Source organism: Dermacentor variabilis, chromosome 7, assembly GCF_050947875.1.
Source record: "Dermacentor variabilis isolate Ectoservices chromosome 7, ASM5094787v1, whole genome shotgun sequence".
In the NCBI taxonomy this organism is placed as follows: Eukaryota; Metazoa; Arthropoda; class Arachnida; order Ixodida; family Ixodidae; genus Dermacentor; species Dermacentor variabilis.
In genome coordinates this window covers 8,980,632-9,006,530 of record NC_134574.1, presented here as the reverse complement: position 1 = coordinate 9,006,530, position 25,899 = coordinate 8,980,632, and the positions used below count along the sequence as shown (strand labels likewise).

The following is a 25,899-nucleotide window of genomic DNA, read 5'->3' as shown; positions in this document are numbered from 1 at the left end:
AAGTTACAAAAGACAGCCTCTAATGATCATCCCCAAATTAATTAATTACACATAAGTTCGCCAAAATTTTTGCATCCGCATGTTTACAAAAGCCCAATCTGTGCAATAAAGCTATTGGTTTGTTTTCTAAATGCCGAAATGAGCATAAAAATATTTTTTAACTTTCTTATGCATATTGTGTAACAACTTCTACAAAAAAAAAAAACAATTTTTGTTTTATGAGGTGCACTTAAAAATGGACAGCTTTGTTGCACTCATCAATGTTTCAAAATCTAAAGACAGAATGATTTTGTCTTTATTCGTTGTGAAATGGCACTGGCATGACTGAAAGCAACTGCACAAAAAAATGAAAGCTGTGAAAACGGAGCTCAAAATTTCGTTTGTTGTGAACATTTATGTTTACTTCACCACCTAAAACCCTCCTAGGATGTAGTTCCTTGCCTGCGAGGACACATTTTCTTTACATCTCGATCTAGTTTTTTGAGTTCTTGCAGCAGTTTCGTGCACCTTAGTTGCTTTTTTGATCATCAAGCATCCATCAGTCGTGCAGAGGTAGATGACAGCACATTCAAAACCTCTGCTCTTGTCTCTTGTTCCGCAACCCTTCATTAGTGAGAGTCGGAGCTGAAATCTGCAGTTGAATATTTGACGCGAAAACTTCTGCTCCGCCGATGTCGCGTTGCCGTCCCGACCACACGCGGACACACCGTCCCCATCGCTCACAGACGCGCCTTCACCATAGCCCACGGTCGCGTCGTCACCACTGCACGCGGACGCACTTTTCCAGTCGCCCACGTGTGTCTTTTTCACGCCTCTTGTGGCCTTCCGTAAATGTAGGCTGTTCGGAACTTCATTCCTTTGGGGCTCATTACAGAAAATGTGTGTAGGCTGCCACAATCGTTGATCACGTTGGTCGGAACGCGCAGCAGCACGCTGCTGCACAAATGCGCGCGAGAGAGTTTCGTCAGCAATTCAAAACAGCCATTAGGAGCGAGCCCTGTGCTCCACGTGACTACTGCGCCCAATTGCAATGCTGCATTTGCCTTTTCTTTCACTCGCGTCTACTGGTCTATTTCTCAGTGGAGAAATGTGTCGCTCTGGTTAGCTTTAGCTCCATATCTTCTCTTTACGATACCAAACTGGCGGTGCTGCATCAATGGATGGCTGGACATTCTGCGGTGCGACGGGGCCTTCCGAAGGCAGTTTTATTTTTTTTCGCAATTTTTGATAACAGCGGTCTAGGAAAGCGCTGTTTGCTCAATTTCTACCGCATATTTTTTATAATACTTCATATAATATGTGGAAAATAAAGGGTTGTGGATTGCAAAAAAATAAATAAATAAATAAATCAGAAACTCAGAAATTTTTGACAATTTGAGCACCTTTTTATTTATCACTTTACCCACAGCGCCCCGCATGGCATTACAGTGGGGAGGGGGGATATAGTACAATGAAGGGGGAAAAAAATACAGGTGAATCGTCATGTGCACAAAACATTGCAATAACGTACACACATGAAAACAAGCACTGCAAGAATAAACTTTAATTGCTACGTTTCCCCTTAAGTGGATAACAAACGGCTCCAACATGTTGAAATCAGCAATTTAATGTACTGATCACGAGTGATCAACCTAATAGGTGTAACGAAAGAGTTCAGGGCGAGCCCATATACAGTGGACTCTTTAAGGGGGGATATGGGGATCAAAGCTAACTTTTTTATTTACCATCCAATTTTGATTAAATTTTGCACAGATGTTAATAATATCACATAAACAAAACTGAAAATATGGTGAAAATATGGCTTCAATATCTGAAGTACTTTTTTGTTTACAAAATTGTTCTGCTTTCATCTTTGCAAAATGCCTGCACACCTGTATATTGGTGCTAGGAGTTCAAACAAACATTGATAGCACTCCTATATGTATCCTCCACACAGTGACATTTCTAATTTTTTTTTGCCTAACAGAATTTTTTTATATTTTCATTCTTTTGCAGCTACTTCAGTTGCATGAAAATCTCGACTGTGAAAACAAAAGATAACAAATTATTGAAGCAACTATTTTCAAAACAAAACATGTCACTGTGTGCAGTGGTGCACAATGAGTGTAACAAAACAAACGGTGTAAAAATATTCATAACGGTGGCTGAGATATTGGCTTTGCAAGTTGACCTTGGTGGTAGAAAAAAAGTTTTGAGAAAAAGGTGTTTGAAGTTTTGGGCCATGTTTATTCGACTAGAAACTACCGGCCTTGTAGGTACAGGTGTCAGGTTGATCTCTTGGCTTCTTGGATCTTTTATGGTTGCTTTCATGTGCTTTTTGTGCCCTCTTCTTGCGCAAGGCATCTTTCTCAGCTGCTCGATTTGCTTGAGTCCGTCGCCACTGAGCATGCTCCTCCAGCCGTAAACCCTATCTTCCGTTTGGTTACCGGCACAGGACCAAGTGACGCGCGGACAGTGGCGGCGGTCATATTCAACACCTCCGACAAGATGAATTGTGACTCAAGATGCGACTGCATGGTGCGACCGTTGCTGATGCACGGTTCGTCTTCACGGCCACAGACGCTCGCGCTTGGACCGCACTTTCGTCGTTCATCTCGGTGACGGCGGTGGCACAATCGGGGTACGTCGCGGAGCATTTACAGGGCGTTGCAGGCCCGGAAGCATCAGAAAAGGCGGTTATTAGTTCGGTATCATCACCACTGGAACTCAAGGCTGCAACAGCCTGCGAACTGCCCGGCAATGCGTCGACAGTCTAAGCTTGCGCGCGGACGCAACTCTGCTAGGACTACTTATCCTTCGGATGTTCGGCGGCTTGCGCTTGCGGCTGCCGAAGCGGTGCTTGGTCGCGTATTTCGTCGTCCACGTCCGCCAAGTCATGCTCGAAACCACAAAATGAAATAGAAAACTAAAATCCGAATAAAGCGATGAAGCGGCGGCGTACCTCGAATATCCCACACGTAAACAAAGGGGCAGCAGCCAGCGCGTGAAGAAACGGGAGAAGCAGACGCCGCAGCAGTTCGCTTCCAGACCCGGCCAATGGGGCGGCTCATAGAACGCACGTGACGGAGCAAGCCAATCGGCGGCCGCGACAAGCAGCTCCGCGACCTTCAGACTTTTTGCTTTTTTATGCTTGCTCTTCTCTCTATCAGGAAATGAAAGAGAGGAGTCAAAAGGCGAAGAGGCACGCTTTTCAACGGTACCAGCATGGCCACGCCGCGTACTGCCGTTCCGGAGCTAGGGACGCTCGAAAACCGCGACTTTTCCACCGATTTTCACGAAATTTTCGCTGTAATGCCTTATGTATATATCTATCTATGGTACTTAGCAGTCGTTTTCAGCGGAAATACTTGGAAAACTTATAGAAAAGGGGTCAAAGATTCGAAATCTGCAACTTTCTAAAAAGTGATTTTTGGGTCGTTTTTCCAGAGTTGATCCCCGCGTCCCCCCTTAAATGTTAACCGCAAGGGACCAGGGAAATTTGTCCCGTTTATTAGGAGTTCCACTTACTGAGAGAGAGAGATAGAAAGAATGAAACCTTTATTTGAAGTAGTGATTTGTCAGTCGAGGTGGGAGGGTCCTTTATTCCAGGAACCCTCTGGCTTGGATTGCCCTCCAGGCACGGGCGACGAGTTTGCGCTGGTTAACCAGGTCCGGCTTGGAGATTGCAGCCTCCCACATTTCAGCGAGGAGGTTTGGGTCTGCGTTTGTTGCTATTAGTTGTGGCACTGTGATGCTTGCTCGGGCGTTCTTGCATTGCAAGAGGAGGTGCACCAGGGTGTCTGGCACGTTGCAGTGTGGACAGATGTAGCTGTATAGCGTCGGGTGGAAATAATGCAGTAAGCTTCCGTGGGTATTGCTCTGGAGTCGCCTGTAGTCGGTGCCTTCGTTTCTTGTTAGTTTTGGATGTGGTGGAGGGTAGACCCTGCGTCCAAGCCGATAGTGTTGTAGCACTGCTTGGTAAGTTAACGGTATTGTTTCCGTTTCCTCCTCTGCTTTGGGTGGGTGGGACCTGTCTAGAATGTCGTGCGGGGAAGCACGGTTGATGCTTGCACGGGCCGCGGTGTGTGCCGCTTCATTCCCCTCGAGTCCCTCGTGTCCCGGAACCCACATGATGCAGGTGTAAGGGGGAGGAGTATCGCCACGTCTCAGTAAGTTGATCGCTTTGATTGAGATCCTGCCCTTCATGTAGTTTTGTGTCGCTGTTTGCGAGTCGGTGAAGACCACTATGGCATCCTCGCTTGTATGGGTGGCGAGTGCTATAGCGGCCTCCTCAGCTGTCTCCGCGCGTTTGGCGAGAATTGTCGCCAACACCAGTGTAGTCCCCTTGTAATCTGTGACGCTGATGGCGAAGGCGTTTCGGCCCGGATACTTGGCTGCATCCACGTAGCGCGCCTGCGGGTCGTTACGGTGCTTGTGTCTGATGGCGTTTACCCTGGCGAGCCGTCTGCCTCGATGGTGTTCTGGATGAATGTTCCGAGGGATCTGAAGAACTTGTAGACATTCTCGCAGATTCGATGTGATGTTTTCCTTGCGTTCTCCATCGTGTTCTAGAATGGTTGCGTATCCTGTGCGTCGGAGGATTGCTCGGCCTGTGGTTGTGAGCTTGAGTCTCTCGATCTGGTTGATGAAGTGCATTTCCGCGAGTTCTTCCCAAGAGTTGTGAACTCCTATGCAAAGCAATCGGTCAGTGGAGGCGGTTGTCGGTAGTCCTAGGGCAAGCTTCGTGGCCTTTCTTATTAGAAGGTTTAGCTTCTGTTTCTCGGCTGTCTTCAGGCTGAGGTAAGGAGTTCCGTATGTAATGCGGCTGTAAAGAAGGGCTTGTACCATTTGCAAAGTGTCATGCTCTTTGAGGCCATTGCGATGATTGGCCACCCATCGTATCGGATGAGTAAGCTGTGCCACGGTGTTGTGTAGCCTGGGGAGTGTGGCGGAGCCGGACCCGTCCTTGCGTATATGGACCCCGAGGACTTGAAGTGAGTTGACCTTCGGTATTGGGACTCCCTGAAGAAGGACTTGTGGGTCCGGTGCGTCGTGGCTTGGGGGTCGGCGCCGGGTGCGTGCCCCAAGTACTAACACCTCGGATTTATCTGGAGCACAGTGGAGGCCGCAAGTGTTGAGGTACCGTTCGATGATGTTGACCGCCTCCTGAAGACGGGCCTCCTGTTCACCCGTGCTCGCGCCTCTCGTCCACAGTGTAATATCATCTGCATATAGAGCAAGGAATATCCCTGGGACGGTGTCTAGGAGGCGGGGAAGTTTGAGGAGGGCTACATTGAAGAGGAGTGACAAGACTACCGAACCTTGTGGCGTACCCCTGTTAAGTAGGTGAAATGTCTTGCTGCGGAGGTTGGCAATCCCCACCGTGGCCATACGGTTGGTGAGGAAAGCGTGCATGTAGGCATATGTTTTGGCACCGCAGCCGATATCTTCTAGGTTACGGAGAATGGCTTCGTGGCTCACGTTATCAAAGGGGCCCTTTACGTCTAGCGCTAGTGTGGAAGACTTGCTGTGTTTGCTCAAATGGTCAAGAATATCTTCCTTTAGCTGGAAGAGGACGTCCTGCGTGGAGAGCATCTGGCGGAAGCTGAACATTGTGTGTGGATAGCGATCGTTTTCCTCGAGATGTGTGGTGAGCTGCTCGTTGACCATGTGTTCAAATAGTTTCCCGGCGCAGGACGTAAGAGAGATGGGGCGGAGATTTGCGATGGAGATGGGTTTGTTTGGCTTGGGTACCATGGTTACCTCCGAGTGTTTCCAGGCTGTTGGTAGCTCGCCCTTAATCCAGCAGTCGTTATAGTACCGAAGGAGAGCCGTCAACGCCCGAGGGAGTAGCTGTCGAAGGTGCTTGTTGGTGACTATCTTTGCCCGGGCTCATATTGCGTGTTAGCCTAGAGAGGGCCGCCTGCAACTCTGCCTGCGTGAAAGGCCGATCTATCTCTTCGTTCAGCACTCCTTGGTACTCCCTGGGGGTGGAAAGGTTGGTGGCAGTGGTTTGCGGGTTAGCTGAGCAATGTAGCTTCGTGTAAAGTTCTTGGAGTAGCTGTTCCTCTGTGCCGCCATAGTTGTGGATTAGACGGTGAATTGTATGTCTTTGTTGAGTTTTGCGATTGTTGAGTTTTGCGAGATTTGCGATGGAGATGGGTTCGTTTGGCTTGGGTACCATGGTTACCTCCGAATGTTTCCAGGCTGTTGGTAGCTCGCCCTTAACCCAGCAGTTGTTATAGTACCGAAGGAAAGCCGTGAACGCCCGAGGGAGTAGCTGTCGAAGGTGCTTGTTGGTGACTGTCTTTGCCCGGGCTCGTATTGCGTGTTAGCTTAGAGAGGACCGCCTGCAACTCTGCCTGTGGGAAAGGCCGATCTAACTCTTCGTTCAGTGCTCCTTGGTACTCCCTGGGGGTGGAAAGGTTGGTGGCAGTGGTTTGCGGGTTACTTGAGCCGTGTAGCTTCGTCTGAAGTTCTTGGAGTAGCTGTTCCTCTGTGCTGCCATAGTTGTGGATTAGTCGGTGAATTGTATGTCTTTGTTGAGTTTTGGTGTGGGTGTCGTCAACCAGGGATCGAAGTATATGCCAAGTCTTTGTGCTGAGGGTCCCTTGAAGTTGGTTGCAGAAGGATCGCCAGTTCTGACTCGCTAGCTGTTCAGCGTACTCCTGTGCCTGCAGCATGCTTAATAGGGCAATTCGGCGCTAGAGCTTGCGGTTGGGCTTTTGGCGGCGCCATCGTTTGAGGAGCGATCGCCAAGCCTCCTATAAGTGCAGTAGGTGGTTAACGACCGCCGGATTGTCATCTAGTTGAATCGTCCTGGTGTGGCCGTCAGCCGCACCTATGATACCGTTTAGCCAAGCTTCAACGTCTTCGATGTCGGAATCGTTGTCAAGCTCATTCCTATACGCATTCCAGTCAGTGGGTCGCGCCTTTCCTGTCTTGTGCGCACGGTGAGATTGTTCTACTTCGATTTGAATTATGTGGTGATCGCTCCCTAGCGTGTTGGGGAGTCGGGTCCACGTGGCCTTTCGCACGTCTTGAGTGAACGTGAGATCAGGATTGGTGTCCCTCGACACGCTGTGGCCCACTCGGGTGGGTTGGAGCAGGTCATTGCATAAAGCAAAACAGTGCTGCTGTGCGGCATCGTGAACCTGTGCCCTTTTCTTGGTGGTATTGGGGTAGCCCCAGGCCGCGTGTGGGGTGTTAAAGTCCCCTACCACAGCAAGCTGGTTGTCGTTAGCGTTCTTGCGAAGGTCCCGGATGAAGTGGTCGTAGTGGAGTAGCTGCTCCCACGGCGGGCTGTAGAAATTGGCCAGGTATAGGCTCTGTTGATTCTTGCGAGTCGGCAACACCTCCACTATGGTGTGTTCGATTTCAGTGTCTTCAATTTCGTGAGGCTGTGCGGTTAGTGTCTTCTTGACAAGAATTGCGGTGCGGGCCGTGTGTGTCATAGTGTTGTAGCCGGGGAGCTTTATTTTCTTTGTGTTGGTTTCCTGTAGCGCGATTATGTCTGGATTGTTTGCTTTGAGATATTCTTGCAGGTTGGCCGAGCGGGTTCTATAGGATCTGCAATTCCAGTGCCAAATGCGGAGGGTGGGAAGCGGCTCGTTATGTCTACATTTGCGAGCCGCCATGTTGGTGGTTGTCCTCCACCTGGAGTAAGTGGATTGGCATTGGCGAGCTAGAATCCTCCGCGGATTCCCCTCGTACTGTCCTTCGTCCTTTGCGTTTGGTTCCTAGCTGCTCCGCCAGATGTTCATGGGTCACGAAATTCTCGTAAGCATAAGTCATGAGGTTATGTTGTTGTGCCATGAAGCCGTCCAGTTTGGCGTCGAGTGTGGTGACAGTACGGGTTAGTGGCTCTACCTTTTCCATGATCTTAGTTATCACTGTCTGTATGATTCTGTCTGCTGATGCAAGAAGTTTTGCAGTGAGGGTTTCCTCGAAGACTTGAAGGCGTCGTTCAACAATGATGATGTATGGGGTTTTGTGGCGCAAGGGCCATGTATCGTCGTTCAACAAGGTCGAGAATCTTCGCTTCATGTGTCTACTCGCTTCATTATTCTGGTTTCTACATGTTTTAGTATGCTTTCTTCTACTCTCTTCGCTACTCTTTCTTCGAGTTCTGACATGTTGCACTCGGCTACCGGCTGTTGTTGTATCGTCCTCTGCAGATCCTGTCCGAGAGTCCGTATTGTCGCTGTCTCGTCCGAACTGCTCGGGTTGTGTGAGGAATTCGAGGCGCTGCTTCCGTTCGCCGCGGCGACGTAAGTGCTTCGCCTAACGGAGCAAGACCGTGACCGAGAGTGGGATGTAGAGCTCGATCTTACGATGGAGCGAGAGCGTCTCCGCCCAGGTCTTTGTCGAGGCGAGGGCCCCCGTGAGCTGTCTGAGGTGGTAACCAGCGCAGGGAAGTCTTCAGTGCTCGAGCTCCAGTGATTCTCTCGGGCGTGAGCGTTGTCAAGTTGCTGTATTCTTACTTGGTAGGGAGGCGGGTTGTTACGGAGTTTCTTCTTGCATTCCTTGCCTGCCGTTTCGTGGTCTCCGCCGCAGATTTCGCACTTTAGGTGACAATCGTGTTCTTCCGTGACCCCATCACGTCCGCATGAGTAGCAGAAGTTGGCTCTCGGCTGAGGACAGATATCCTGTCGGTGTCCGATGGCGCCGCAGGTTCTGCGGTATTGGTCGGATTTTCGGTAGGGCTTGCATCTGTAGTCACTGCTCTGGTACGTTACGTAATAAGGGACATGCTGTCCGTCGAAGGTGATAACTGCGGCTGTTGAAGATCCTAGCATGTGCGCGACGAGAACCGTGTATCTTGAGTCCACTCGAAGGCCGGCAACAATCTCCGCGGGACTTGTACACAGTTCGAGGCCGTATATCACTCCGCGGCACACATCATCTGGGTGTCGAATGTGGGGATTTACTTGATAGACGGTTCCGCCGAGTTGTATGGTGTTGATATGCTGCAGTTTGGAAGCTCGTTCCGTACTTGCTGTGCTCGCGATTATCACATTCTCTAGTTTCTGCACTTGTACTCGGACATTATCGTGAAAGCCTTGCTGGGCCAAACCACTGGATCTTCCGATGGCATGTGTCACTGCAATGAGTGTGTGCTTCAAGAGGTCAAGACCTGCTTGAGGGCGGAAGACGATCTTGAAGTCGTCAGTAGGAAAGGGGCGCATCTTCAGAATGCGTTGACGTTGCGGCAGTGGTTGTGCTTGAGGTTTGGGGTCTGGTTTCAGGACTTCCGTGGCTCTTTCCTCGGTGGATTTATTGTCTTCTTTTGCTGATCTGCCTTTGCGACCAACTTGTAGCCACTCGATGTGGGCTTTACCCGTTGTTTTGCCGCTATTCACGTCGTATGTCCACTATGGTATGGTATCGGAGTTAGCCCCGGTCACCTCCATTCACGCCATTGTCGGCTCTTGTAAAGCGTTCGCCATCTGTGTTTCCGGAAAAGCGGGCGCGCTTCACCTCAGATGCTGGTTCTGCGTGATTCACTCCTACTGCGAGAGCGCCGTGTGCGTGCACCGCGGGCATGCAGGCGCGAGCTGCTGGTCTCCCGCTCGTGCCACAGGTGCCTCGGCGTTAGGGTTATCTTGGAGCGCACGGTCACAGAATGTTCAGGGTTCGGTTATTTGAGTAAAGGTCTACTCATTGCGTTGTGGCTGGTGTCAAACGATGCTTTGCAACTTCAGGAACCCGAGGTTACCAAATTCATCGAGTTTCCAAGCAATGTTCCACACAAAATAGGGAGAAAAGCAGGAGCCCATGTGAGCTGAATACAATTGCACGAATACAATATCAACCAACCATGAGGATGGTATTCTGCTTAAGAGGCAGTTGCATATAAGTGACTTCCGTTAACAAGATTCCACTGTATAACAAACAACTGATATAATTACCACTTTTTGTGGTACTATCGAGTTTGTTTTAACGGCTTCGACTGCACGTACAAACAAAGCACCCTGCAGAGGGTGCATGCACAACCCAATCCCACTTGGCAGTGCGCTGTCAGGACTGCATGTGCCGAGTGCAATTTTTTGTGTAGGCGAGTGCAGGTGCTGTTACGTGCCACTGCCACATCACAGAATTTTGTTTCTGAGCCATTCTATTCGTGGCCATGTCAGGTCAGAAACGTGTTTTTCTCGTTTTACCATGTTTATCTATTTTAAATGCATAGAAAGATAGGACGAATCATCTCGCCAGACGAGAACAGCAGTACCCCCTCGACCAGCCTCCGTACCTCAGAGGCGTTCCTCTGGGCGGCCAGGTTCTGTGCTTCTTGGTCAAGCCGTTGCCGGAGCTGGGCGCAGGTGGCCTCCAGTGCCTCCGCCTGCTGCTGTGCCTGTGCCAGCCGCGTCTCTGCCTCCCGACGCTCCCGCTCCAGGGCCTCGCGGTGGACCTGCTCCAGCTCTTCCTCTCTCGATCGCACCCGCTCGCACACTGATGCCGACGACTGCTGCAGTCTGCGTGAACACACATTGCCCACTCCAACTGGCATTTTCCAGTGGTAGCAACACGTGGCGCACAAAGCACACCGGACATTTTAACGAGACAGACTGGCACAGGAGAACAGAGACTGAAGTAATCATGGGTAATAGGATGGATAGGTGGGCTACTCGCTATTGCATCCTCAGAAGAAGACCTAGAGCATAGAAAAGAAGACAGATGAAGAAGGTGACATTTCTTTCCTGTGCTTACTTCATGAGTGATCAAAGGTGTTAAACGTGCACCCAGGAACAGACATCTGTGTGTCACTCACTCAGCCTCCAGCTGGTGCACCTTCTGCTGCAGCTGCCTCGACTCGTCGCGCAGCCTCTGCAACTGCGTCGTCTGCTCTTCCATTGCCTTCTGCTGGGTCTGCAGGAACGAAGCCAGTGAAGAAATTAAAGAACGATGGCAGCGGACGAGGAGACAACTGCAACAGCACTTTGACAAATATCAGCACACTACAGACATTCCTCTGGCTTCGAACTAACTTGAATTTTAGCATATTTAGTGGCACTCCAGTGACTGTGTACAGCACTGAAATTGCACCCACCCATGTTTAGGCTTACTGTGCTGTTTCATTTACTTGTTCTGTACTTGTGCCCACTTGCCATGAGGTGCGGCGTGCTGCGTTGAAAAAGAAAGACAAAAACGACACCGATGACGATAAAGGCCTGAGCATGATCGTGCAATGGCACCAGAAAAAAGGTGAAAAAAAATAAGAACTCCTGAGAGCCTCGTGGCGCGAGCATGGAACGCGGGAGGGGGCCTTGGTGATATAGAAATCGGAGTGAAGAAGACCCACAGCGGAAGCAGCAGCCCATTGGCCCATGGGTCCAGGCCCCTGTGTATGTCTGGTGTTCCTGAGCCTACGCCTCAACGTCTCACACTGGCGTTTGTCTGCGAGCCGTCCAGCGGAGCACCAACCACAGCTTCTGTAATGTTCCCTAGAATTACATCATAAATGGGTGATTCCATACACTTCGCCAGCATCTCTCCCATAAAATAAGACGATGACAATGTGACGTGGGCTTCGGGAAGAATGTGGGTCGTTCCATCAAACGGTACCACGGACAGTTGCTCGCTGGTGAATGTTCCAGGGGAACCAGGCTGTGGCTTACCATGACGGTATTGTTGCCTGTGTTCTGCAGAACTGAAACTCTGTATCCGTTTAACACTCCCCCATCACAGGCATATTACTGGGATGATTATCTTCCTTTTATCGATCATGCATTGTGCTGACCAGATATTTGTGAGGAGTCCGTGAATCGCTTTCATCTCCTGGCGTCCCTCCGGCCGGCACATGCTCGACATCAGCTATTTCAGGCATAGGCGTGGACTTGGGTGGCGTGTTATCTACAAAACAAGACGTTTGATCCTGCCTCAATCCTTTCTCTGGGCACTGTTTTGCCTCATGACCGTGTTGACGGCATTTCGGGCAAAATGTTCTTGTTTTGGCCAATTTTCTGACTGAGTGTTATCCATTTCTGAATCTTCTTTAAAGTGATGCAAGTTTCATTGTTGCTGTGCGTCTATAAATGTATCAGCTGCTTTTGTAGCAGCACACAAGGTACGGTAATCCCGCTCGCAGAGAAACTTGACAAGTTTTTTATTGCCGTTAGCTAGGAACTGTTTCATCATGACCAACTCAGCCAGGCCCTGGAACATCTGAGGGGCCTCTGATAGTTCTATCCACCTATCGAAGTAACCTCTAATCTTAGCTGCACGCTGCGTAGCAGTCTCTCTGTTCTGAGGCTTGGACGTGCGTTCGCAATAACCTTCTGCCGTGAAGCAAGAAAGTTGCAGCAAAGCTATTTCACCTTGCCACGCTCTAAGCAGTCTTGCGGAGACTGTGCCCCTTCAGTCCTTCCCCCGTGGGGCACCCGCTCAGTGCCCACTGCGACTTGTCCCCGCCTCCTTGGCTGGTGGCGATACACTCAAACCTTTGGAGGTAAGCATCCAAATCGTCTTGGGTGTCCTCAAACTGTGCCCTGCGATCATTAGCTAGCCGCCTGGTTAGCTCAGATGGTAGAGCGGCTGCCCTGCAAAGGCGTTGGTCCCGGGTCGAATTTTTCGTCAACTGAGACTTTTCTTTTGAGGAACCCGTACGAGTTTCTTTGAGGCAATTGCTACAAATGGGTGGATGTCTGACTTTCCCTTACTTAATTACTTCTCTCCATCTTGCAGGTTTCCGTACAACTATTACATCTGAAAGGCACTTGGTTACAGCAATATTAGCTGTGTTTGTCTGGTCGAGCTCTGCGCCACCAGGTGGCTGCACCATGCAGGCCATTCACCTTTGCACCTCCACTAATTCGGTACAACGCTAAAGGCACGCTAAAGCTCTCCAATCTCTCTCTCTCAGCGAGAGCGGAAATGTGCCACAGAAGAAGCCCTGAAGCAGCGGTAGCAGCCAAGTGCACAGTAGAGCTCTACCAATTGAGCTACCGCGGCGCCGTTTCCCCATCCACTTTTGTTCCCCACCTGCGGCAAGTTGCTTTTTTGTCCACTTTTGTTCCCCACCTGCGGCAAGTTGCTTTTTTGTCCACTTTCATTTCCAATAATATATCATTTCTTTTTTTCATTTATTAAGCACAAGTAATTTTCCCTATGTTGTCCTCGGTGTCAGTATTTGTTGGCTTCTTATGATATGACCAATTTTACAATGCTAACATGAGCCAAATACACAATCCTTAAGTATAACTGCTTACTATTTTTTTTACCAATGACAATATAAATACAATGTTCCAAAATCCTACTAAAATAAACCAGCTTGCTAATAAATGCATGTGCATATCATTATTCAATATTTGATGCTAAGTTTTCATATTCGATTCCTATTCGAAAAATGTAATATTTGCATACACCTAGTTAAAATCAGTATCGTTATAAGTGAGTTTGACTGAACAGTGGTGTGAAGTTCCTTTATCGACAGTACTGTAGGAACGTACGAAGGACCCTAGGTTATCTTAGAGAAGAAGGGGAACGAGGGGCTCACTTTTGTTAGTCACAATCATATAAAGCCAAGGAAAGCATCAGGGAAATTATCTGAAATTGAAATGTAGAAAATAATAACGGGCAATGAAAGTTCACGAAAAGACAAGGTGTTGCCGGTGGAAGCCGAACCCACCATTCTTGTTTCGCGCGTGCACTGCACTGACAACTGTGCCATGGGGGCGGCCGTCCACCGACCGGAGGCATGCATGCTTGCTGGATGCAGCCCCAGGAGTGTCGCCCAGCAACACTCGGAGACAAGGTGGGTGGATGTGGAACATCCTTTATTGAACATCTACTTTCCCTTTCTCTATTATTTTCAACATTTCAATTACAGCTAATTTCCTCGATGCTTCCCTTGGCTTTATTGTCTCCTGATTTTGACAGCCAACGGTCCCACGAGCAAGTTCACACGTGCCGAGAAAGGGAAAATTGAGACACCCACCCGAGCGTAGCCAAGTGCTACGGAGGATACAGTCAACGACCGATTTTTCGGACCCTCTAGGGAACGTAAAAACGTCCGAAAATTCAGGCAGTCCAAAAAAATGAATGCATGCAAAAAACTCACTTTTTTTTCTTCTTTTCTCAGATTAGAGGTAAAGGGTGAAGTACCAAGCTTCCGAAACCCTGCCAAAGCATCAGTGAAGTGGCTATAAAAAGAGGCGTTCAAAAACTGTATGCAGCCGACTGCCGGTTTATTATGTACATGTGCGTTGTCGGGCAGCCGGTGTTATTGCTGCAGTGGCTTGAAGAACTTGTTGATTGTTGTTTGGACGGCATTCCGGTTGCATGCGATCATATTCGCCTCGATCTGAGCAAGGGTCATGTCAGCACTGTACACCGATGAAAGAGTCAACAGTGCTCGTGCCAACTGGGCGCTTGTAGGCGGCGCAGGCATTGGCTCCTCATTTTCAACATCGGAGTCTTCTGAATCCCCCACAACCTGACGGACTATTTCCTTGTCAGTCAGTTCTGCAAAGAAGTCGAGCTCGTTGTCAGCGTCAGCAGACTGTCAACAACAAACCGACGGTACTGCTTTCCGCGCTTCGATGCCATCGGCGAGGACGACGAAGACGGAGTGGGGGCCATCGAAGGCGAGCGAAATCCTCAAGTTGCAAACAGTGGAGTTCGCTGACGAGCGTCGAAGCACCTAGGCCTAGCGTCGCAGAGCACAATTGACACAACAGCACAACCACACACCACGCTCGCCAAAACATGGCCTGCGCATGCCTGCGCAAACGAAATGGCGCCGCTCCGGAAACTCCGCCGGAGGCGGAAGTGCGGCGATGAACACAGCCAGCGTGGTCAGACCAAACCGATGTGTGACGGCTAGATTCGGCTAGTTGTGGTTTAAAGCGGTGATATGCTTCGGCTGCAAGTCGATTTCCTTCGCAAGGGCGCTGCGCGAGGAGTCAAAGGACCTTCCGTCGCGTCAAAAAATCCGGAAAATTGGACGGCAGGGGGTTCGAGCATCTGAAACTTCAGATGTCCTTATACATTGATTCTATGGGGCTCGTGGCGGTGCCGCGAAGACGTCTGAAATATCAGGCATGTCCGAAAATTTGCGCGTCCAAAAATTCAGTCGTTGACTGTACCCATACGGGTTCCTCGAAAGAAAAGCTTCGCAGTTGAGGAAAAATTCGTCCTGGTTCAGGACGAATTTTTCTTTCGAGGAAACCGTATTGGCTTCCTTTGTAGCACTTAACCACGTTTGGATGGATGTCTCATTTTCCCTTTATTAGCTACTTCTCTCCACCTTGTCGGTTTCCGCATAACTATTACGTCATGCTGAGACATGTTCTAACTTATCGCTGGCAGCACAAGCTCTGTGCTTTAGTTTCGCCTGGGCTGTGGGAGTACAAAGTGCTTGCACTGCTGCTGTGGCCACAAGTGGATTGCCAGGCAGTTTTGTGCACAAGTGCAACTGGCCAGCTCTTTAAGTTGGCAGGAGACGTGCGACGCCATGAAGCAGGTGAACGACGAAGGTGCCTGGAGGCGAAGTATAAAGGAGCCAGCTCGCCCGGCAAAGCACTGCCACCTTGTGTAGGAAACGCTGAGCGAAGTGGTGACGGAGAAACGAGGCACAGCGTCGTGGAGAAAGAAGGTAGGCAGATGAGCGCTGGGTTGACCTCCTCTGGCAGTTGCTACTTGTTTGCGATGCATACGTAGTGGGTTCGCCTTGTGGTAACATCGTCCTCATGCACCGTACGCTGTGTGTTCAAGTGAAAGTATGCGATGATGAGCCGACGATGTCGGCTAAATCGCGTGCGCAAAAGAAGAAAGCGAGCCTTATTCCATCGCACATGTTGCACCTTGGCACAGGGGGACGGAATGGAGCGAGAACATTGTACTTCGGCAGTGCGCAGTCGCACAGGCTGCATCTTGAAAGCAATCTGCTTTGGGGGCCACAGACTAGGTGGGCCGACGGCTATTAGCTTGGCGTGCATTGTGTGCTGAACGCTGAGTTTGCATTGAAGCGACAGACAGCCCGAAGGTCACGTTGCTTGCTGCTGCAATTCCTCATGCCAGCGTTTTGACAGTGAGTGTCCATGGTCATCAAGTGCGAAGTGTACACATTTGCTTGTGTGCGCAGACACCATGCTAGGTAATTTATTTAGTAAGCAAATGTTTACTATGGGGCGTCCTACTCTGGTGGCTGCTGCGTATGGCGCAGCTTCCCGAGCCCCGTTTTGAATACGATCTGTGATGCGGACAGCGAAGGCATCAAGGTGCATCGAAAGCCGATAGCGTCATGTGCGCTATAGCACCCATGCACTTGCCTGTCACCCGCGCTCATGAAGTGAAACGTGACAACTTTTTCACCGCCACATTTTTTGCACATGGTTTTAGTGTGGATCAGCACCTGGAGGAAATGGCTCCTGCGCAGGGGGATGACTGTCTTCAGCGCACAACAATATTCGTATGGCATCGGCAGTTCCAGAGAGAAAATTTAAACGCAGAAGATCTTCCAAGGTCAGCTTTCCCATTTCATTTGTCAAGGAGAACGTAGTATCTTTGCTCTGTGCAAGATGCGCTAGGCCAACAGGTGGGTGACCTATCTCCAAATAGAAGAGACTGAATATTCATACACTGGTGATTAAGTCTGCTCTACATGAACACTTCCAAGTAAGAAAAAGCCTGTTCTCTTAGGGCGCCTCACGCCTTTACCATGAGCAGGTCACGTGATGTGTTTCATGGTGCCATGAGATGCTCAAGAGTTTCTAAAATGAGACTTCTCACAATGCCAACAGGTGATGAAACCTGGCATCTTAACGCTGTGCTCCCTAAAGCCGAGAACAATGTCTGGTTTTTGTTGACAGAGCAACACCCGTGTGTGTGCAAAAATCAAGATCTATGGAAAAGAGAATCGCTAGCATTTTATTTTTTTTTTTACTCAAAGGTGTCATGCGTACAGTGCTAAACGCACAGAAGAGTCACAGCAAAGTGGTGCATTAGAAGAATCACTGCTCAGCATTCAAAAACATCCGTCTACACCCAAGGCGAGACACATGGCTTCAGCACCAGTACAATGTACCTGCAAACCGTTCCAAGGCTTGCATAGATTATTCATTAAGTACCAAGCTGAAGCTGAAGTAGCATGCTCTTCACAACCCAGACTTAGCTTCATGCAACTTCGCTTTGTTCCCTGATGTCAACAACAGGCTGAAAGGAAAGAGGTTTTCCGACGACGACGAGCTTCAGAAGGCTTGGGATGATGAGTGTGCTCATCATTCCTGGAGAAACATGGAAGACTTGTCCCAAAGCATGCAGAAGTGCATCGACTGTGGTAGAAAATACGGTAGAACCTCATTGATACTGTGGCGGCGAGCGACCACGTAGACTGGTAAAGTCTCGGGCTCTCGCAGGAGAGGAAGAACAGACACTCGATGTCTTAGCATAGCATTCTTTTAATAAACTCTTTCGGAACGCTAGCCCGTGCCGGAGCGTGCCAGCCGCTCGTGCCTCGTGTAGACGCCGTCTACGTCATCTCTCGTGCAATGCCGATGCTGCTGCCGCTACAGAGGGCTCCCCCCCTAGAGAGGAGGAAAGTTCGACGAACGATGGAAAGTCCACATGACACGGCGTGTCTTGGCGTTTGTCTTGGGTGTCACGTGCACTGGCGGCGGCGAAGGATGCAGCAGGGTTGCGTCGCATACTGGTGGAGCTGATGGCGCGGGTGCTTCGATGTAGGCGGGTTTGAGACGTTCCAGGGCAATTGTGTCCGATCGGCCGTTGAGATTGACAACAAACGTCGTCGGACGACGCTCTAGGACACAATATGGCCCGGAGTAGTGTGGCTGCAAAGGCTTCCGCACGGCACAGTTACGCACGAAAACGTGGGTAGCAGAGGTGAGTGCGGGAGAAACGTACGGGGACCTTGCTTCTTGTGAACATGTAGGCACGGGGCGTATCTGGCTGAAGAAGGCTTGCAGTTCGGCAACGTATTCGGCAGGTGATGGCATAGGCGTTTTGGGGGTGGCGACAAAGAAATCGCACGGAAGGCGTAGGTGAGTGCCGTAAACTAGCTCAGCACAGGAGCAACCTAGGTCGCTCTTGAGTGCGGCTCTGATGCCAAGTAAGACGAGGGGCAAATGTAGGACCCACTTCTCCGGCGATTCATGTGCCATAAGGGAGGCCTTGAGATGCCGGTGAAAACGTTCAACTAGTCCATTGGACTGTGGGTGGTAAGCAGTTGTGCGAAAACGTGTTGTTCCGAGTAGTTTGAGTAGCTCGTTGAAGAGTGCCGAGTCAAACTGCCGACCGCGATCTGTGATAATTGTGGATGGGCAGCCGAACCTTGCGATCCACGTAGACATGAAAGCTGCTGCAACAGTTGGTGCCGAGATGTCAGATACAGGTGTAGCTTCTGGCCACTGTGTATAACGGTTGATGCATGTCAGTATGTAGCAGTAACTTTTCGAAGGTGGGAGAGGGCCGACGAGGTCTAGGTGTACGGTGTCAAAACGAGCATCCGGGGGAAGAAAAGACCTGGTAGGCGGAATGAGGTGAGGCTGGGTCTTCGAACGTTGACACGACAAACAGCAGCGAACCCAATCGCGAACTTCCGCGTTTAGCCGAGGCCAAACGAAACGACTGGAAAGAAGCTTCTGTGTCGCGCGTATGCCAGGGTGCGACAGGTTGTGCACGATTTCGAATAGACGTCTTCGGAGGGATGCCGGAATGTATGGTCTAGGTTTGTCGGTAGAAGTGTCGCAGACGACGGACGTACCATCTGGGGTCACAACGACGTCTTCCAATTTCAGGGACAATGAAGAATTCTGGAGTGTACGAAGTTCAGTGTCGTCACGCTGTTGACTGGCGAGTAAGTCGGCCTCGATGATGAAAGGTTCCGATGTCAAAGTGGAAACGACATTGACACGACTCAGAACATCAGCTGGAACGTTGTCGGTGCCCTTGATGTAGCGGAACGTTGTTGTAAACTCGGAGATGTAGGAAAGGTGTCGAATCTCGCGGGGCGAGTAACAGGACGCCAAGCGATTCGTTGCGTACATAAGGGGCTTGTGGTCAGTCAAGACAGTGAATGCACGGCCTTCGAGGATATGGCGAAAATGCTTGATAGCCAGGTAAACAGCGAGTAAATCACGTCCGGGTCACCAAACTGTGGCGGCGAGCGACCACGTAGACTGGTAAAGTCTCGGGCTCTCGCAGGAGAGGAAGAACAGACACTCGATCTCTTAGCGTAGCATTCTTTTAATAAACTCTTTCGGAACGCTAGCCCGTGCCGGAGCGTGCCAGCCACTCGTGCCTCATGTAGACGCTAACGTGTACGTCATCTCTCGTGCGACACCGATGCTGCTGCCGCTACAATACATTCTTGCGTGTTTTGTTTGCCCCAGCTCCTACGCTCCAGAAAGCCATTCTCGTTTCGTTGTTATAGGGTTACATGTTTTAGCGTCCTGCTGTTTTTCCTTTCCTGGTTGTAACGTCCAAAAACTGCCGTGCCAGACTGACAATACGAAACACTGCATTCCTTCTGGAAGTGCTGATTTCAACGTCTGGAGAGACAAGGACAACTTTCAACACCAGCGGAAATGCCGACAGGTACAGAAGCTTGAGGATGCTATGACAATACCTTCGACACCTTGCGTGGTTGCTGCACAGAAACTGAGGAAGGTCGCAAGTACTGAAAAAGAGGTGATTATTTTTGAGCAGCAGATACAGATGGCAGGATGGAAATTACAAGCTTAATTTAGTGCGATTTAGGGCTATGACCCCACAAAGTGTCTGATGTTCAATGAAACCGTAAGGCAGTGATAGCAAGATTTATTTGGTGGGTTTTGAATAACTTGTTTGCTTTCTACTCAACTTCAGATAGAGTACTATGCAAGAGTGCTTTTGACTATCTGCAGTGCTGCCGCAAGCGTTATCGGATGCCCAGAATCTGTGTGGTCTCTCAATAAATGCACCATTATATTTCGAGCAAAGTCATTCTGCACAGCTTTTCTAGTGATCTATATAGTGTTATGCTTCACCTTAAGGTTCCTCTCCTGCTGCTGCACCCTGGTCAGCTGCTGATTCAGCTCCTGTCTGAGCTCCTTCACCTGCATACACACACAGCAAAGAGAGAGTCATTTTAGACTAATAACAAACACTTCGAAAGCTCTATTTTTGTTACTTTCACAGTAAGAAGCTGCTTACCAGAAAAGGAAGTCGTGAGCAAAGTTTCATTTTCTGTTTACTCTCGCACCAGAACCCCAGTGCCAGTAGGTCAGTACAACGTCATGGATTTCGAAGCATCTTTTTTGAAGTTTAGGCTGCTGTAACACGGAAGTTCTTGAAACTTGCTAGGTTCAGTCTTTGGAGCTTTTAGAATATAATGTAGTACATCTTCACCATAACCCGAGGTCTGGGCAAATGCCACCGATACCTAGCACATTCCAGCGAGCTGTTCCAGGAACTTTGGGCGACCCGTTGCCATCCATGTTTTCTTTCTGTACCTTTTCTGGCCTCTCAAACCTTTTCTTCCCATAGTGACTGCTTTGGTACTGAGGAAGACTGACATGCTTATCAGAGCTTAACTCATTTAGTGTCCCTTTAACGGGCAACTCCGGGAATTTTTCAAAGTCAATGCATGTCAATGAAATTTGCTCGCAATGTTCCTTTGCACACTTCCATAATTTTTCCAAAACAGCAGGTTCGAGAGAGTTCATAAATTTTTCAACCAATAAATTTCATTAACCCTTCGCAGGTCAATATTTTTTTCCAAATGCGACCCCCCTCCCCTGGTCAAATTTCTCTATGCAAATTTAAAATCTTCAAACTCGCGTATTTCAAAAAAAAATTTACGGAAATCTTTTTTTTGGTGCACCCATAAAGTGACAAAAGAAATAATTTCCGTGAGTAAACCTGCATTGTTTATTCGTGAATACGGACAGAATTGCATAAATACTTATAACAAGAACAACACTGAAGCAAAAAGATTCCCATTTGGCAAAAGAGGACCACTCGCCTGCAGCAGAGCGTACAGCATAATAGAACCGCACGTGTGAGGGCATGCAAGGAAGCTCTATGGTTGTGTGCTTGTCAGAAAAATCAAACTGGTGAGAAAATTGTGGCAACACTTTGGAGGGGCAATCGGTTTTCGAGAAAAGAAACGCAGGCATAGCGGCATCGTTCATACATGGTGGCATCATTTGTATATATTGGCGCCCATGTAATTGCACTTCTACGTAATTGCATTTCTACAAGCAATAAACAAGCAAGCATCTAGCGGTGACCCTTTGAAAGATTAGAAACCAGATAGCCAAGAATATTTACAAGCACAATTAATGGAAACCAAAACTAACCACTGTGCAAGCGGTCACTGAAATGCCAACGTAAAGAAGCCGTGTAATGAAAATTAGAGTAGGGAGTGAAAAAAAATTCCTAGTATCCACACAGGGTGGCAGCACTTGCTAGGCAACAAGGAGTTGAACAATTAGAGCATCTTTCAAATATACAGATGGCATCGACTATTTGGGACTTGTTCACCGCGCTGTATATTTAGGTCTTTAACCCTCAATGTGTTAATTGCCTCAAAACGCCTGCTTTGCCTCCTCCTCACCTACAAGGCGACATGGTGTTATATAAATGGTGGCATACGCAGACACGCTGTGAATTAATGGCAGATGACACCACGAAGGAGCCAGCAAGTGTGAGATGTTGGAATAAGTCACGTTCTGTGTGGACGAGCAAGTGATGGGTGGGCAAGTGGCGCTGCATTATGGGCTGCACAGACTCCAGCCCTCGTGAGCTGCACGCACAGTTTGAGCAGTTGCCGATTTCGTGCGTCCATACTACTGGCAGACCCGACCTGAGGCCATCAAGATGAAGAAAACATTTCTATAGTTCAAGTTTCGACCTGACAGATTTTAAATTAATCATTTTGTACAGTGCACAGACAAACCAAAAAGTGGTGACACAGCGCACTATCAACACTGGTGCATTCTCAATGGCTGCCAGGCTGCACATGCCAGTGCTTCCATAAATTAAATATGCGACTACGTAGGTGGTAGTATTTGTACGACTTGTTATGCAGATTCATTTTTTAACTTCTGAGATGCATTCTTTGCCTCTTATTCAAAAAGAGGTGGATCCTTCAATACAAGAACATATGCGTGCCTCGTTCAGCGGCCAAATGAACGAGGAAGGGGAAGGAAAGGGGGGGGGGGTGCTCCGGGGCCCAAGCCCCATCCGGTGTTTTCCGAGGGGGGCCCCACTCCCGGTGATGACGAAGCTCACCCCTCAGCCCCCCTTCCACACACACACACACACACACCTAAAGTGTCATTACCAGAGTTCTGTCACCCAATTCATTGGCACTTGGCAGCAGCGAGGGCAGCAAAAGTTTGTTCCTCACACGCCTGCTTTCATTTATTGCAGATGACGACGCGCTGGCAAAATCGACGCATCCACACGTGGTCTACTGACAGTACTGCCACGCATTGCTGACTGCACCACACGTATTGAGAGGCAAATCGACGCATGTCGAGGCACGAACACTGCCTGACGAAGCAGGGACACTACCGACGCAGGGCACCGCCAGGGGAACCTTCCTATAAAACCTGCTGCATTGGAGCCCAGCACTTCACTTGGCAGCAGCGAGGGCAGCGAAAGTTCGTTCCTCACACGCCTGCTTTTGTTTATTGCAAGTTAGCAATAATTTTTCTTACTACGCAAGTATCATTCAAATTGCTGCCTCTCTGCTGCCAAAGAGATAATTTGGTGTTGTGAATATAAGTGAATTAGCAAAGTTTCAAGAAGAGATGAGAAAGGAAATGCTTGAATTCAAATCTGCAATTGAGAGAGAACTAAACTACGGAAAGAAATAAGAGACCTAGAAAACAGTGCGAGTTTCTTGAATGAAGAAGTCCAAAAATTAAAGGGAGAGAATGTTGATCTTGCGAGGAACAAGTTTCTAAGGAGCATTAATGAAAAGCTAACAACTGAGTGCGAAGCTTTGAGAAAAATGTCTTAACAGGGTCAGAAGATCACTGCCTCTGAACAATACTCTGGAAAATGTAACCTTGAGATTAAGGAAATACCCAAACTTGCTGATGAGGACCTTCCTAGTACCCTTCACAAGATTGGTGCACTGTAATGTTCCCATCTCGAAAGATGATGTTGAGAAGTGTAACCGTGTACCTGCAAAAAATGCCACTTCAAACCGGAACATAGTACCAATTCAAGAGCCGCTCCAAACGCGATTCGGTGCTTCAAAAAGCAAGGAAAATGCGCATCTCGACAAAGGACCTTGGCCACCCCTCTAACACCCCTGTGTTCATCAATGAACACTTATGCCCAGATTTAAAGCAACTTCTTGGCATGACAAAAGCTAAAACGCAAAACAGCAAACTGCAAGTTTGTGTGGACGAACGATGGGCGTATTCTTGCACGGAAAGATGAAAACTCGCATGTTCTGCACATTCATGAACCATGTGACATTGAAAAGATTGCTTGGAATTGCTGTGCGCTGTTGTGGTGCATCTTTTCTTTCGCCATGGCGATATCATATAGTGACGTCAATAATCTTGTAGCAAGTCGCTTTCGCGACAAACTGTGCTGCTTTCATCTAAACATTTGTTCAGGACGACACACGGAAGATGAACTATCTGCTTTTCTTAATACTTCTTCTTTTACTTTTGACATTATAATGATTACGGTGACTTGGTATACCCTAGAAGACCAGGTTTACAGGCAAGATAGTTATAACACTTACTTCCTCAACCGTACAAAGAAGAAAGGTGGTGGCGTTGCCGTATTAATAAAGAACGGTACACTCTCAGATAGTACCAGAATTTTCTATTATTAATTCATCAATTCTGACATCGAATGCTTAACTCTAACATTACGAAATTATGTTTACTCTGTCATATACAGACCACCTGATTCATCTGTGAATAATTTCACCAGTGTCCTTGAAAAATTATTCAATTACGTAAATAACAACAACTCAAGACTAATTCTTGGTGGCAACATTAACATCAACGTACTGGAGCCTTCTCCCCTAGTAACTGAGTTTGTGGCTACGGTTGCGTTAAATGGTTATGACATAGTAACACTTGTATCACACCAAATTCAGCAACTTTAATTGATGTTTTTGTTACCAACATAAACAAGGTTAACGTGGAGTCAGGTGTATTGCGCTGCGATACGAGCGACCACCTAGCACTTTATTTTATTACAGACAGTGCTACCAAAAACCCTATGGAGTTCCCGACTAGAACAGTTCAAGACATCACGCCTCTTAGCTGCTTTTAGCACAAGTCTGTTCCAAACAGATTGGAGTACAGTCTACCTTTCATTAACTGAAGATACAGCCTACGAGACATTCATAGCCGTCTTTAAATAAATTTATCTTAAGCATTTTAAAGAAAAGGTTGTCAAAAGAATGCTGTAAAAATCGAAAACCATGGATAAATCATGAATGTTCAAAAATGATCAAAAACCAAATGAAACTCTTTAGAAGGTTTTAAAAACTAGAGACATATCAGACCTAAAAACATTTAAAGAATTCCGCAACAAAGTAAGTGCATTTATTAGGAAAGAAAAAAAGAAATGATTTAAGTCAAAAATTTGATCCAGACTGCTGCAATGGGAATGCAAACATCTGGAGGAAGCTTAATACGTTACTTCACAGGACACCTATTTGCTCAGGAATTACGGAAATAGAAATAGATGGCTGCTTTGTTAAAGATCTAGAGCTTGCAGAAAAATTTAACCACTTTCTCATAAACGTTGTACAGACAACGAAAAAAATTACAGCCAACGGCAACTCGTGCAGAGACTACAGAAACGAACAGCATCCTTTTCGGACCAACCGACGATCAAGAAATAGCCTTAAAGTTCTCTGCACTAAAGAACACCAGCGCGCGTGACATAGATGGCTTTCAGATATCTCCAATCAAGCATGTATTCCACATTATAGCTCCTGTGCTCACTCACATTTATAACCGGTCTTTATCGACAGGCTGTTTTCCAACACAAATGCAAACGTCTGTTGTCACTGCGCTATATAAAAAAGGAGACAAAGATGACCTTACGAACTACCGAGCCATTTCTATATTACCGGTATTTTCAAAACGCTTTGAAAAAATTATTTTTAAAAGAGTGAAACTTTTGCACCAAATTTCACGTAATAACAAAATCACAATGCAGTTTCATGAAGGACAGGTCAACTGAGACTACTTTACTAGCCCAAAAAGAAATAATTCTAAAATTTTTTGAAGATAAGAAACTCTGCATTGGAATCTTTGCAGATTTTTCCAGGGCCTTTGATCATCTCTGTCATAACACTTTAATTGAAAAACTAGAAATGTATGGTATTCGTGGCATCCCGCTTTCACTCTTGAAATCATACCTTAAGTGCCGATCACAATGTGTAAAAATTAACAATTACTTCTCTTCAGCCGATAATCGCTGGGGTACCACAAGGTAGCATTTTAGCGCCGCTGCTTTGTAACTTATATATCAACGATATTGTAAAAATTAGTGGTAAACCTTAATATATAATCTATGCCGATGACACTAGCACTTTCTTCAATGGTAACAATATGGGTGCATTGACTACACTTATCAACACTACATTACAGAGCCTAAATGCATGGGGTGAGCAAAATTCATGTCATTAACGCATCAAAAACAAAAGCTGTGATTTTTAATTCGCGGATGCAGATTAGTTCTCCAGGTGACGCCTTACGCTTAGGTAGTGCGACAATTGAAATTGTAGAGACGGTTAAAACTTTAGGAGTGTTTTTTAATTGTATAATGTCATGGGAACCACAAATTAATAAGTTAATAACTAATATTTCCAATGTGTAGGTATACTTGCACGACGGTGTTCCTTGCTTCCAGTTTCAGTTAAGATAACACTTTATAACAGCTTGTTTTTACTGTATGTCAGTTGTTTTTTGGTATGGGGAAGTACAA

At 47.8% G+C, this 25,899-nt stretch overlaps 1 protein-coding gene across 21 annotated transcripts in view; it reads right to left on the bottom strand.

Annotated features, from left to right (window-relative positions):
* LOC142587302 (uncharacterized) overlaps positions 1-25,899 on the bottom strand; it is a 410,079-nt gene that overhangs the window by 245,538 nt on the left and 138,642 nt on the right. For all 21 annotated transcript variants that reach the window (XR_012829442.1, XM_075698179.1, XM_075698189.1 and 18 more), the window contains exons 7-9: positions 19,965-20,033; positions 10,751-10,848; positions 10,232-10,454 (exon numbers count right to left, since the gene is read on the bottom strand). Coding sequence is in view for 20 of the 21 variants with exons in the window: in XM_075698179.1 (XP_075554294.1) it covers positions 10,232-10,454; positions 10,751-10,848; positions 19,965-20,033 (390 nt within the window). In the remaining variant the exon portion in view is untranslated. The remainder of the gene's footprint in view (positions 1-10,231; positions 10,455-10,750; positions 10,849-19,964; positions 20,034-25,899) is intronic.